At 42.1% G+C, this 12,445-nt stretch overlaps 1 protein-coding gene across 2 annotated transcripts in view; it reads right to left on the bottom strand.

The window, feature by feature from the left end:
* GAREM1 (GRB2 associated regulator of MAPK1 subtype 1) overlaps positions 1-12,445 on the bottom strand; it is a 232,954-nt gene that overhangs the window by 39,568 nt on the left and 180,941 nt on the right. For both annotated transcript variants that reach the window (XM_052660476.1, XM_052660477.1), the window contains exon 3: positions 12,162-12,292. In XM_052660476.1, coding sequence (XP_052516436.1) covers positions 12,162-12,292 — 131 coding nt within the window. The remainder of the gene's footprint in view (positions 1-12,161; positions 12,293-12,445) is intronic.

Genomic DNA, 12,445 nt, shown 5'->3' with positions numbered 1-12,445 from the left:
GAAACTCAAGAGAAAATTACAGTCATTTTACACAGGATTTTTGTTATAATTCAGTTACCCCCAGAGCTGGCTACCCTAAAATTAATCATGTTCCAAAGGTTCTAGAAGAGGTAGGAAATGCCAGAGCAAATAAGCCTTATCCATTAAAAAAAAAAAAACACAGGGGGAAAACATTTGTCTGACATCATTAAAAACATACAACCCGAGAAGGATTCCTTTACTGAATGGTCAAGACAGAAACTAGGACTGGGATCGTAAACTAGGAATGATGTGACCACCATGACTGATCTATCAGTTCAGTTCAGTTCAGTCACTCAGTCGTGTCCGACTCTTTGCGACCCCATGAATCGCAGCACGCCAGGCCTCCCTGTCCATCACCAACTCCCGGAGTTCACTCAGACTCATGCCCATCGAGTCCGTGATGCCATCCAGCCATCTCATCCTCCATCGTCCCCTTCTCTTCCTGCCCCCAATCTCTCCCAGCATCAGAGTCTTTTCCAATGAGTCAACTCTTCGCATGAGGTGTCCAAAGTACTGGAGCTTCAGCTTTAGCATCATTCCTTCCCAAGAAATCCCAGGACTGATCTCCTTCAGAATGGACTGGTTGGATCTCCTTGCAGTCCAGGGGACTCTCAAGAGTCTTCTCCAACACCACAGTTCAAAAGCATCAATTCTTCGGCACTCAGCCTTCTTCACAGTCCAACTCTCACATCCATACATGACCACAGGAAAAACCATAGCCTTGACTAGACGGACTGATCTATACTCTTAATAAAACAAAACAACCAAAAAACTCAGAATTCAGTTCCACTATTTTGTATTACTTTACAGGATGACCATAGGATGGTCCATGTACCCAGAGTAAAGTCTAGCCATAGCTGTTTTGCCTTTTAAAAGGCAAACACAGGACTTCCCTGGTGGTCCAGTGGTTAAGAATCCGCCTGCCAAGGCAGGAGGGCAGGGGTTTGATCCCTGGTCTGGGAAGATCACACACGCCGAGGAGCAACCAAGCCCGTGTGCCACAACAAAGATCCAGTGCAGCCAAAAGTAAGTAAATAAATTTGTTTTAAAAAGTAAACATGATCGGAGAGATGGCAGGGAGTAAAATAATTATGACAAGGGTTAGAATCAAGAGCAGCCCAAACCCTCTCCACGAATGTATTTTCAAAGCCTTGTCTGTAGTGTGTTCTAAGATGAGTTGAGGAAGTAATATGACATATGTTTAATTTGTTAGCTATTTTACATATGGAAACAAAATACGGTCTAACCTGCTGGCAGAGCAGGAAGATATTTCTTCAGCACTTTTTCAGATGGAAACTTTAAAAAGGGGAACGAATATATTAAGATAAAAGGCACACAGACTGCCTCAAGTCAATGTTTTGGGGGGAAAACTGGCTGATTCTCAGGAAGTTAAAAGCCTTGGAAAACATCCAAGGTTCAGCATCAAGTTGCAGGAATCATATTAAACTTTATAACTCTTGCTTATTGATTCAGTGACGCATTCTGGCCACTTCCTTGTATCTTCACCACTGCTTCAAGCAACAAGGCAAGAACCCACCTTATTTCTCTGTGAATACTGGCTGATACTTTAAAAAAAAAATGCTGGTTAATGTGTTACACTAGCATTTTTGAAGGGGTTCATTTTGACACGTGCTATCTAATTAGAAACTGCATCCAGTGCTGACAGAAAACATCAAGTGTACTAGCAGAGTTTCATTTCTGAAATACTGGCAATATGCTCAGGAATGAAGTAAGGTCTTAAAAATTGCCAGATGTAACATTCACAAAAGTTGCCAAATCCTGTGTGTCAGACCATCAACATTTCAGATACAAAAGGCAGAAGGATTTGGCTAAGCAGTAATTATTGAATACACCTATTTACATTTTTTTTAAGAAAATGAATTTATCATGTAAGCTATTGTGTCTATGTGAAAGGATCTTCTGATCATTGTCATGGGCCTTATCTCAGATCCACAGACAGAATGCGAGGGAGTAAAAAAGATAACTGGATTGAATTAGGGGACCAGGCTTTGCAGCTAAGTCATTTTGTGGTTTTGTATGAATCAATGAAGTCAGCTGACATCTGTTTCTCAGTTTTCCGATTTATTAAAAGGAGGAGTGGGATGGGGCTATGTGTAAGGGCCTTTCCAGATCTAACATTTGATGATCATCAAAACACTGAGTCTATAAATTTCCTAGTCCTGCTGGATTATTTATAATGGTGTTTCACTTTATTCTTGGTCATGCTTCTCAGCACTGAGAAACTTAGCTGTCACTCAAGTTCTCCGAACTTTAAATGATTTTATTTTCCCTATTAAAAAAAAAGATGATCCTGGGGCTTCCCTGGTGGCTCAGTGGTGGAGAATACACCTGCCAGTGCAGGAGACACCCATTTGATTCCTGGTCCGCGAAGATCCCACGTGCTGCAGAAAAACTAAGCCTGTGTGCCGCAACTACTGAGCCTGTGCTCTAAAACCTGGGAGCTGCAACTACTGAGCACACTGCCACAGCTACTGCAGCTGCGCCCTGGGGCCTGTCGCAATGACAAGCTCCAACTACAGAGCGGCCCTCGCTTGCCGCAACTAGAGAAAAGCCCACACAGCAAGGAGGACCCGGCACAGCCAAAAATAACTGAATAATAAAAAAGACACTGAAACCCATGCCAGAAACAGATGCCAAACCTAGTTCTCAGGAGCCGACACCCAGGTGACAGGACTGTCAGCGGAGCTCTGACCCAGCCCACAGGAAATGGTTTTTACGAGGTCTGTGCAGGCTTAAGTGGTGACTAGACCACCTGACCTGCCTTTTGAGAAATCCGGATGCAGGTCAGGAAGCAACAGTTAGAACTGCACATGGAAGAACAGACTGGTTCCAAATAGGAAAAGGAGTACGTCAAGGCTGTATATTGTCACCCTGCTTATTAAACTTATATGCAGAGTACATCATGAGAAATGCTGGACTGGAAGAAACAGAAGCTGGAATCAAGATTGCTGGGAGAAATATCAATAACCTCAGATATGGAGATGACACCACCCTTATGGCAGAAAGTGAAGAGGAACTAAAAAGCCTCTTGATGAAAGTGAAAGAGGAGAGCAAAAAAGTTGGCTTAAAGCTCAACATTCAGAAAACGAAGATCATGGCATCCAGTCCCATCACTTCATGGGAAATAGATGGGGAAACAGTGGAAACAGTGTCAGACTTTATTTTTTGGGCTCCAAAATCACTGCAGATGGTGATTGCAGCCATGAAATTAAAAGACGCTTACTCCTTGGAAGAAAAGTTATGACCAACCTAGAGAGCATATTCAAAAGCAGAGATATTACTTTGCCAATTAAGGTCCGTCTAGTCAAGGCTATGGTTTTCCCAGTGGTCATGTATGGATGTGAGAGTTGGACTTTGAAGAAAGCTGAGCACCGAAGAATTGATGCTTTTGAACTGTGGTGTTGGAAAAGACTCTTGAGAGTCCCTTGGACTGCAAGGAGCTCCAGCCAGTCCATTCTAAAGGAGATCAGTCCTGGACCTTTGGAAGGAATGGATCTTCTTGTTCTTTGGAAGGACTGATGCTAAAGCTGAAACTCCAATACTTTGGCCACCTCATGCGAAGAGTTGACTCATTGGAAAAGACTCTGATGCTGGGAGGGATTGGGGGCAGGAGGAGAAGGGGACAACGGAGGATGAGATGGCTGGATGGCATCACTGACTCAATAGATGCGAGTCTGAGTGAACCCCGGGAGTTGGTGATGGACAGGGAGGCCTGGCGTGCTGCGATTCATGGGGTTGCAAAGAGTTGGACACGACTGAGCGACTGAACTGAGCTGAACTGAACTGATGCTCCATACGGGATCGAAATGTCACACAGTTCCTGAGTTGGGGCACGTTGCCCAGCGGAGACAATGCAAACTTATTATTCTGCCTCCAGGGAAATCTGTGCTGGAATGGCTGAGATCTTGGACTTCACTAACTGGCATGAAAAGAGCAACGTTACAGCATCCAGGTTAGCGCGTTCGGGCACCCTCAGAGTGGAGAGGAGTCGTTTGAATCTGGAAAGCTTCTGGGCAACAGTACTGAAGTCAAGATGCCTCTTCCCTAGTTAAGGAGAGCTGCAAGCTACCCACTGCTAAGTCCAAGGCTGCGCTTTCTTCTCGCTCTCTCTCCAAATGTCACAGAAAAGACGGAACTTACAAGACTTAGCTTTAGTCTTATTTTGATGGGAGAAAATACATGTGTGGGGGAATTTCTTACTATTACTGGGCTGGGTTTGCGAGGCTAGGAGACATTTGTATTGGCATGTATGTTCTGGCATAAGAAGGCTCCAAAAAAGTATTTGAGGTGAAAGGGTATTCAGAAACAACAACAACATATGTACTGTGTTCTCAATATTCAGTCACAGGGTATAAAGTACTAAATAAAGGGTAAGTGAGATCATTTGTGTTAGGAAATTTTTTTTTTAGATGTGAAACTTCACTTAGTTGGATTTTATGTTTTGAATCAGAGGTTGGCCAACTTTTTCTTACAGGGCCAGTGAGTAATCATTTCAGGCTTGTGGGCCATATGGTCTCTGTTGCAACTACTGGACTCAACTGTTACATTGTTGAAGCAGCCACAGACAACAGGAAGTGCAGGGGGATGGCTGTGTTCTAATAAAACTTTATTTACAAAACAGGTGTCTTGCCCTGAGACTGTAGGTAGCCAGCCCCTACACAAGACACTTGCAAAGCATGCGTGCTTTAATGCACTGCTTCATTTAATTCTCATGACAAATCTATGAGGTGGGGAGCTGTTGCTGTTCTTCAGTCACTCAGTCATGTACATCGCTTTGCTACCCCATGGACTGCGGCACCCCAGGATTCTCTGTCGTTCACTGTCTGCCACAGCTTGCTCAAACTCATGTCCACTGGGTTGGTGATGCCATCTGTCCGTTGTCGTCCCTCTTTCCCCCGCCTTCTATCTTTCACAGCATCAGGGTCTTCTAGTGAGTTGGGTCTTGCATCAGGTGGCCAAAGTATTGAAGCTTCAGTTTCAGTCCTTCCAATGAATATTTAGGACTGATTTCCTTTAGGATGGACTGGTTGGATCTCCTTACTGTCCAAGGGCCTCTCAAGAGTCTTCTCCAACACCACAGTTAGAAAGCCTTCTTTATGGTCCAACTCTCACATCCATATATGACTACTGGAAAAACCATAGCTTTGACTACATGGACCTTTGTTGGCAAAGTAATGTCTCTGCTTTATAAAACAGAGAAAAGTACACTGTCTAGGTTTGTTGTAGCTTTTCTTCCAAGGAGCAAGCATCTTTTAATTTTATGGCTGCAGTCACCATCTGCCGTGATTTTGGAGCCCCTCAAAATAAATTCTGTCACTGTTTCCATTGTTTCCCCACTATTTGCGATGAAGTGATGGGACTGAATGCCATGATCTTAGTTTTTTGAATGTTGAGTTTTAAGCCAGCTTTTTCACTCTCTTCTTTCACTTTCATCAAAAGGTTCTTTAGTTCCTCCTCTTCGCTTTCTGCCGTAAGGGTGGTGTCATCTGCATATCTGAAGTTATTGATATTTCTCCCAGCAATCTTGATTCTAGTTTGTGCTTCAACCAGCTCAGCATTTCTCCTGATGTATTCTGCACAGAATTTAAATAAGCATAGTGACAATATACAGCCTTGACGCACTCCTTTCCCAATTTTGAACCAGTCCATTGTTCTATGTCTGGTTCTAACTGTTGCTTCTTGACCTGCATACGGGTTTCTCAGGTAAGGTGGTCTGATATTCCCATCTCTTTAAGAATTTTCCACAGTTTGTTGTGATCCGCACAGTCAAAAGCTTTAGCATAGTCAATGAAGCAGAAGCAGATGTTTTTCTGAAACTCTCTTGCTTTCTCCAGGATCCATTGGATGTTGGCAATTTGATCTCTGATCCCTCTGCCTTTTCTAAATTCAACTTGTACATCTGTAAGTTCTCAGTTCACATACTGTTGAAGCCTAGCTTGGAGGATTTTGAGCATGACCTTGCTAGCATGTGAAATAAGTGCAATTGTGCGGTAGTTTGAACATTGCCTTTCTTTGGGACTGGAATGAAAACTGACATATTTCCAATCTGTGGCCACTGTTGAGTTTTCCAAATTTGCTGGCATATTGAGTGCAGCACTTAGATAGCATCATCTTTTAGGATTTGAAATAGCTCAACTGGAATTCCATCACCTCCACTAACCTTGTTTGCAGTGACGCTTCCTAAGGTCCACTTGACTTCGCACTCCAGGATGTCTGGCTCTAGGTGAGTGATCACACCATTGCAGTTATCTGGGTCATGAAGATCTTTTTTGTGTAGTTTTTCTATGTATTCTTGCCACTTCTTCTTAACGTCTTCTGTTTCTGTTAGGTCCACACTGTCTCTCCTTTATTGTGTCCATCTTTGCATGAAATGTTCCCTTGGTATCTCCCGTATTTTGCCTATTTTGCAGGTGATGGCACTAGGGTCCTATGACCTGCCCGTGGTCACAGTCAGTGTCTGGACCTCAATTCTGAATCCAGAGCCTGAGCTACACTACCTGGTCTGATGTGCCCTTTAGATCATGACACCTTGTTTAAAGAGAGAAGTAGGACTGAAAACTGTTGGCACAGCTATGTTTCTTATTAAAGCATAGAGGAATGAGGCTTCGGTTTGGAATGACCAATTCAGAGATAAGACATCTTCTGACTTTGAAAGTAAACATGAGAATAGAGACAGTTGATGAAAAAACTGAAAGAGGTAATTTAAAAAATGCCTATCACAGTTAAAAACAAGTAGGCAGGAAAATGGGTAAACAAAAACAAGATTCTCACCATGGAAACCAAAAGCTGGATGTTATTAATAGAGAGAAAAAGTGGCGAATGAGGCAGATGACTGCTGTTCTAAAAACACTGAATGCCATTAGCTTAGGAGGGACTGGAGGAAACAGACAAAATGATCAGCAAGAGGTTCAGTTCAGTTCAGTTGCTCAGTTGTGACCCCGTGAATTGCAGCACGCCAGGCCTCCCTGTCCATCACCAACTCCCAGAGTTCACTCAAACTCATGTCCATTGAGTCGGTGATGCCATCCAGCCATCTCCTCCTCTGTCGTCCCCTTCTCCTCCTGCCCCCAATCCCTCCCAGCATGAGAGTCTTTCCCAGTGAGTCAACTCTTTGCATGTGGTGGCCAAAGTATTGAAGTGTCAGCTTTAGCATCATTCCTTCCAAAGAACACCCAGGACTGATCTCCTTTAGAATGGTACCTGCCAACATATTCTTTCATTTTCTTGACCTACTCATCTGCCATTTTCTGTTCCCCCCACCTTGGCTGCCCACTCAAAACAGGCATATTTAGATCTGAAGAGACAGCTACTCCTGTCATGTCCTATGTTACTGCCTCAAATTTAATCCCAAGAAGTCTACATTCTATTGCTGCTCCTAGTCTGCACCTCGCTTTCTTAAGCCACATTGGAAGTCTCTTAACTTCATCTGGATCTCCAAGATCTCATTTATCGTATTCATACTTCCTTACCCAGTGAACAGCTCATGGCTCATTGCTACCTGCCACTCCTGGGCACTTCATCTGTGCCTTCTTTGCTGATCTCTGTTATTCTACTTGGTAAAGCCCGACTCAGACTAAACCCAATTTATCCACTGAAGATGGCTGGAAGGAAAAGAAGCTGGTGCTAAGTAATTTCACTTGAAATTTATTTTGATAGAACCCTGGGACCATCCTACTACGCTTCCCTGGTTAATTGCTTTCTGGGTCTCTGAGCTGCTTATTATTTCCTTCCTCTCAAAGCCTCCAAAGGCTCCCATTTTACTAAATTTAATGGTTAGTTCCCAGTCCTTATCTAATTTAATCGCTAGGCTTCGGCCACAAGTGCCCATTCTTCTCTGGACCCCGTCCTTTGGCTCCCGGGGTCTCACATGCTCTACTGTCTACTATCTATTACTCCTTTCTGTCTCCTCTACACCCCAGGGCTGCAGAGCTCCAGGGCTTGTTTCTCACATCTCTACTCTTCATCTAGTCTCTAGGTTAGGGGTTCTCAACCTTGGCGCTCTAGATGGTTTTGCTCGATAATGCTTTGTTTGGGGGCCTGTCCTGTGACACTGGAGGGTATTTATCAGTATCCTTGTCCTCCGTTACTAGATACCAGTAGTCCCTCTCCCTTCCCCAAGCTGTGACAATCAAAATTGTACCCAAACACTGTCAACTGTCCCTGGGAGGGGGTGGGGTGGGTCACCCTCAGTTGAGATGTAGGTGAACTCAGCCCCATGGCTTCAAATGCCATCAAGAAGCTGGTAAGCCCTCAATATATATTATACCCCAAGCTCCAGACCTGTATATCTACTATCTTTCTCTCTTTATTTGGAGGTATTGGGTTGGCCCAAAAGTTCATGTGGGTTTTCTGTATCATCTTACAGAAAAACCCAAACGAACTTTTGGGCCAACATAATAGTTATCTGTATTTGCTTATTTACATTCTATATCCCCAGCAGAATGTAATTTCCAAGCAGGCAGGGATTTATATATTTGATATTTACTCCCAGGGCCTATAATGAGGCTGGTCATGTAGTTAGTGCTCAAAATATATCTGCTGCTTAACTAATTAAATATTTAATATATATTAACTCATTTCATGCAGTTCATCCAACGATGGGGCAATCAGGTAGATAATTTTTAAATATCAAGTCATCTTTTAAAGACGTATTTTCTTTAGCTCAAGATAAAAGGAATATCTTATTTTGAAATAAATGTGTAAACAGTACTAATGTGTGTGCTTCGTTGCTCAGTCATGTCCAACTCTTTGCAACCTCATGGACTGTAGCCCACCAGGCTCCTCTGTCCATGGGGACTCTCCAGGGAAGAATACTGGAGTGGGTTGCCATGCCCATTCAAATAGTGCTAATATGATCCATTGAATTTTAGGTAAATTTTTGCTATAGTCTTGAAAATAACAAAACTAGTTCTTGTTCTTTCAAGACTTCTGTTTTACTCTGTATTCTTTTCATGCTTCAATTTGCACTTGTAAATATATATGAATAAATGTGCATACATATATATTTCTTTATTTCAAGAAATAACTGTGCCTTTTGACTATGATGATGCCAGTTAGCTGCCAGTTCTTAACTGTAAGTCATTTCTCTTGGTCTAATTTACACTGATCTGAAGCATAAAGAAGAGGATAAATTTTTCAAGGAATTGTGAATCCTCCTATCCTTCAAAAAACTGCTTCCTAGATAATATCTATATCATATTTCATGTTATATAATATTCAACAATATTTGTAACAGTTATATTTATGAATAGGTTGTACTGTTTTTCCTTTATTCTCTCCTCCTCCAGGGGATGTAACAACAAAGCATAGCACTTCCTTGTCCCCGGTGAGCTCTCGACATTAAGCTCTGCATATTGATACATGCACATTTATAATCAAGTTTTAAAGAAGACCATGGCATCCAACATTTTCTTTTAAAATGCAGGGAGTTTCCAGAAATCTTTCCCACAAATCTCCTTGGTTTGTTTATTTATGTGCGTCTTTACTCACTGAGCACACAGACTTGTATTTTTTTACGTAAATTTCTTGAGGTTCCTTCATTGGCTCTTCCTTGAAGAGAATTGAAAGCTGTCTTAATGATTAGTGCAGGCTGGATGTGAAGGCATCTTAAAACTTTATCAGTGATGGACCAGAGGTATTAAAATATTCATGCATGCATAGCATAGAACTCAACCTCAATTCAACCAGCTCTACAGATGCTATAAACTATTACTCCATACACTTATTTGTAACATCCACAATTATCCTGACACATTTTAGAGAGTACTCAGATTGAAAGGATTTTCTGTTTAGCCTCATTTCAGCAGGAATTCCACTGCCTTCTTGCTTTTTAAAAACTGTGGTAAAATATACATAACATGAAATTTACCATCTTAACCATTTTTAAGTATACGAGTTAGCAGTGTTAAGTACATTCACACCACTGTGCTAAACTTTTAAATGATATCTCTATTACATACATTTTAATCAATATAGCCGATCATGGTATTCTGCGGGGGAAAAAACCCTATCAAAATGTACTGGTTTCAGTATTATTTTTTCATTCATTGCTGGTCCAATAGAAATTCACAAACAAACAGCATTTAGAGGTATTTTTAACAGATCTTTCATGTAAACAATATGCCACCAAAGACTGAATTAGATTTTAATACGTGAAAATTGTAAAAAAAAAAAAAAAATTATGTCTGATTTCTCATCATTTACAAGCAAAATGAAATGTTTCAGAAGAGAGTTTTACAGCATTAACTTTCCTTCCTAAACAAAATTTTCTTTCTTTTAGTTAATTCTAAATAAATTTTAAGAAGAGATTTAAATCAAGATACTAATGAAACAGGATTTGATTAACTTACAGCCAATGAATCTCAGAGAGTTTAAAAATGAACACGTTCTCACAATCTTCAACTGTAAATGAATACAAGCCTGAGCCACTGAAGGAGTTAAAAATTATAAATACTCTGAACATAAGCATACTTCGGTTAGTAAAAGACTTTACAAAACACAAAATCTCACCCATTTTAATAATAAAGCTAAAGGAAGTAGATTATGGCGCTGTGTTTTAGCACTGGGACAAAGTATGATTTAGCCTAGCCGATTAAATGGGCTGACTTTTGCACTAAGAAAGCTGTTTTGGGTATCTGCCGCCTTTTCTGGGAGTGTAGGTGGGGTGACCCATCCGCAAAGACACTTGCATCCTTGGACCAAGACACCACGTGGGCTGTTTTTCTAATAGAGTGGATTTCCAAGAAACCAGAATCTGCTCCTAAGACTTTGAAATTTTCAGAGAAAACCCTGACTGAGTTGGACTTCCTGCTGAAATGAGGTTAAAGAGAAAATCCTTTCAATGTGAACACTATCGAAAACGTCAGTGTAATTGTGGATGTTGCTGAACAAAATGCAAAGGGTTGGCGGGCAATGAAGTTGCACCCGGTTGGTGGCATTGCTTCTCTGGTTAGTCTTTCTTCAATAGCAGGTTTTCTCACGGAGCTAGCTTGCTGTGTAGGAGAGGATGGAACCGTCCCTTTAAGAATGCGAAACTGGGGACTTCCCTGGCAGTAGAGTGGTGAAGACTCCATGCTTCCAATGCAGGAGTCACAGGTTTGATCCCTGGTCAGGGAACTAAGATCCCACATGCTACATGGCCAAATAAATAAATAGAGTGTAAATCCAATGCAGCACAGTAAACACTATTCAGCTGCTCTCTGATAAACAAGGATTAATAGTACCTATTGGGGAACTTCCCTGGTGGTCCAGCTGGTTAGGAGTCTGCCTGCCAGTGCAGGGGACACAGGTTTGATCCCTGGTCTGGGAAGATTCCATATGCTGAAGAGCAAGGAAGCCCGTGCATCACGGCTACTGAGTTCATAGCCGCAACTACTGACGCCCTCGAGCCCTAGAGCTTGTGCTCCACACCAAGAGAAAGCCCCGCAGTGAGGAGCCCGCGCACCGCAACCAGAGAAAGCCCACGGCAAGCAGTGAAGACCCAGCGTGGCCAAGAGAAAATGAAAGAAAAGCAAGCACCTACTGGGCAACATTCGAGACCTCAACTTTTCCTCTGCAGACTGACCTGGACAGTCCACGAAGACTATACGCTCATGTCAAGGCACACTCTGAAGTTTCTCTCTTAAGTGAGTCTGTGGTATTAGATTTACCCAGTGCCTTTTACTTGCTCTCACAAGCAGAGCATCTAGCCTCACACAAGATGTATGGCAAAACCAATACAATATTGTAAGGTAAAAAAATAAATAAAAAATAAGGGAGATGGGAAAAAAAAAAAAAAAAGAATCTGGCCCAAAAAATGGTTACATATTAGGGAATAAACTCCAGAATTTTAAAGAAGAGAGAGAGAAAAAAACCCCAAAACCACTTTTGATCTGCCTTAACAGTTATTCTAGCCAAAGATAATGCCAACTAAGTGTAATAATGGAGAGGGGGGAGCAGGTTGGGTGGTCAGCTCAGCTACAGCACAGTTCTTGTAAGACCAGTTTTAGCCATTGACACCAACCCACGAGGAAGATGGAACCTCCATAGGAAGATGCACAGATGAGCACTTAACTGTGTACACGAAGACCTAAAAGCCAAAGGAGGTTAGTAGTGACAAATATTTGGTTCTTTAGCGCTACCTTCACGTTGAATGTTATTTCCTCCATGACGTACACGCGTTCAGGAAATGCTTTGGCCACCTCCTCCACGCTGTTGAAATATTGCACTGGCTCCTTTATATCTCGATCTTGTTCCAACAGCTTGAATTGCCCTAAAATACATGATAAACGGAAGAGCTGTGAGATGCTTACGCTGGACAGCTGTCACCATGGCAACAGCATCCCCTCCCCTTACTCCCACTCTTCTCCGTCAGAGGCTTCTAAGCACTACATTAAAAACAGAAAGCCACTGTGGCAGAAGGTTT

The sequence above is a fragment of the Budorcas taxicolor genome, chromosome 22, assembly GCF_023091745.1.
Source record: "Budorcas taxicolor isolate Tak-1 chromosome 22, Takin1.1, whole genome shotgun sequence".
NCBI lineage: Eukaryota > Metazoa > Chordata > Mammalia > Artiodactyla > Bovidae > Budorcas > Budorcas taxicolor.
Note: the sequence above shows the minus strand (reverse complement) of the source record. Positions and strands in the feature narration are given on the sequence as shown.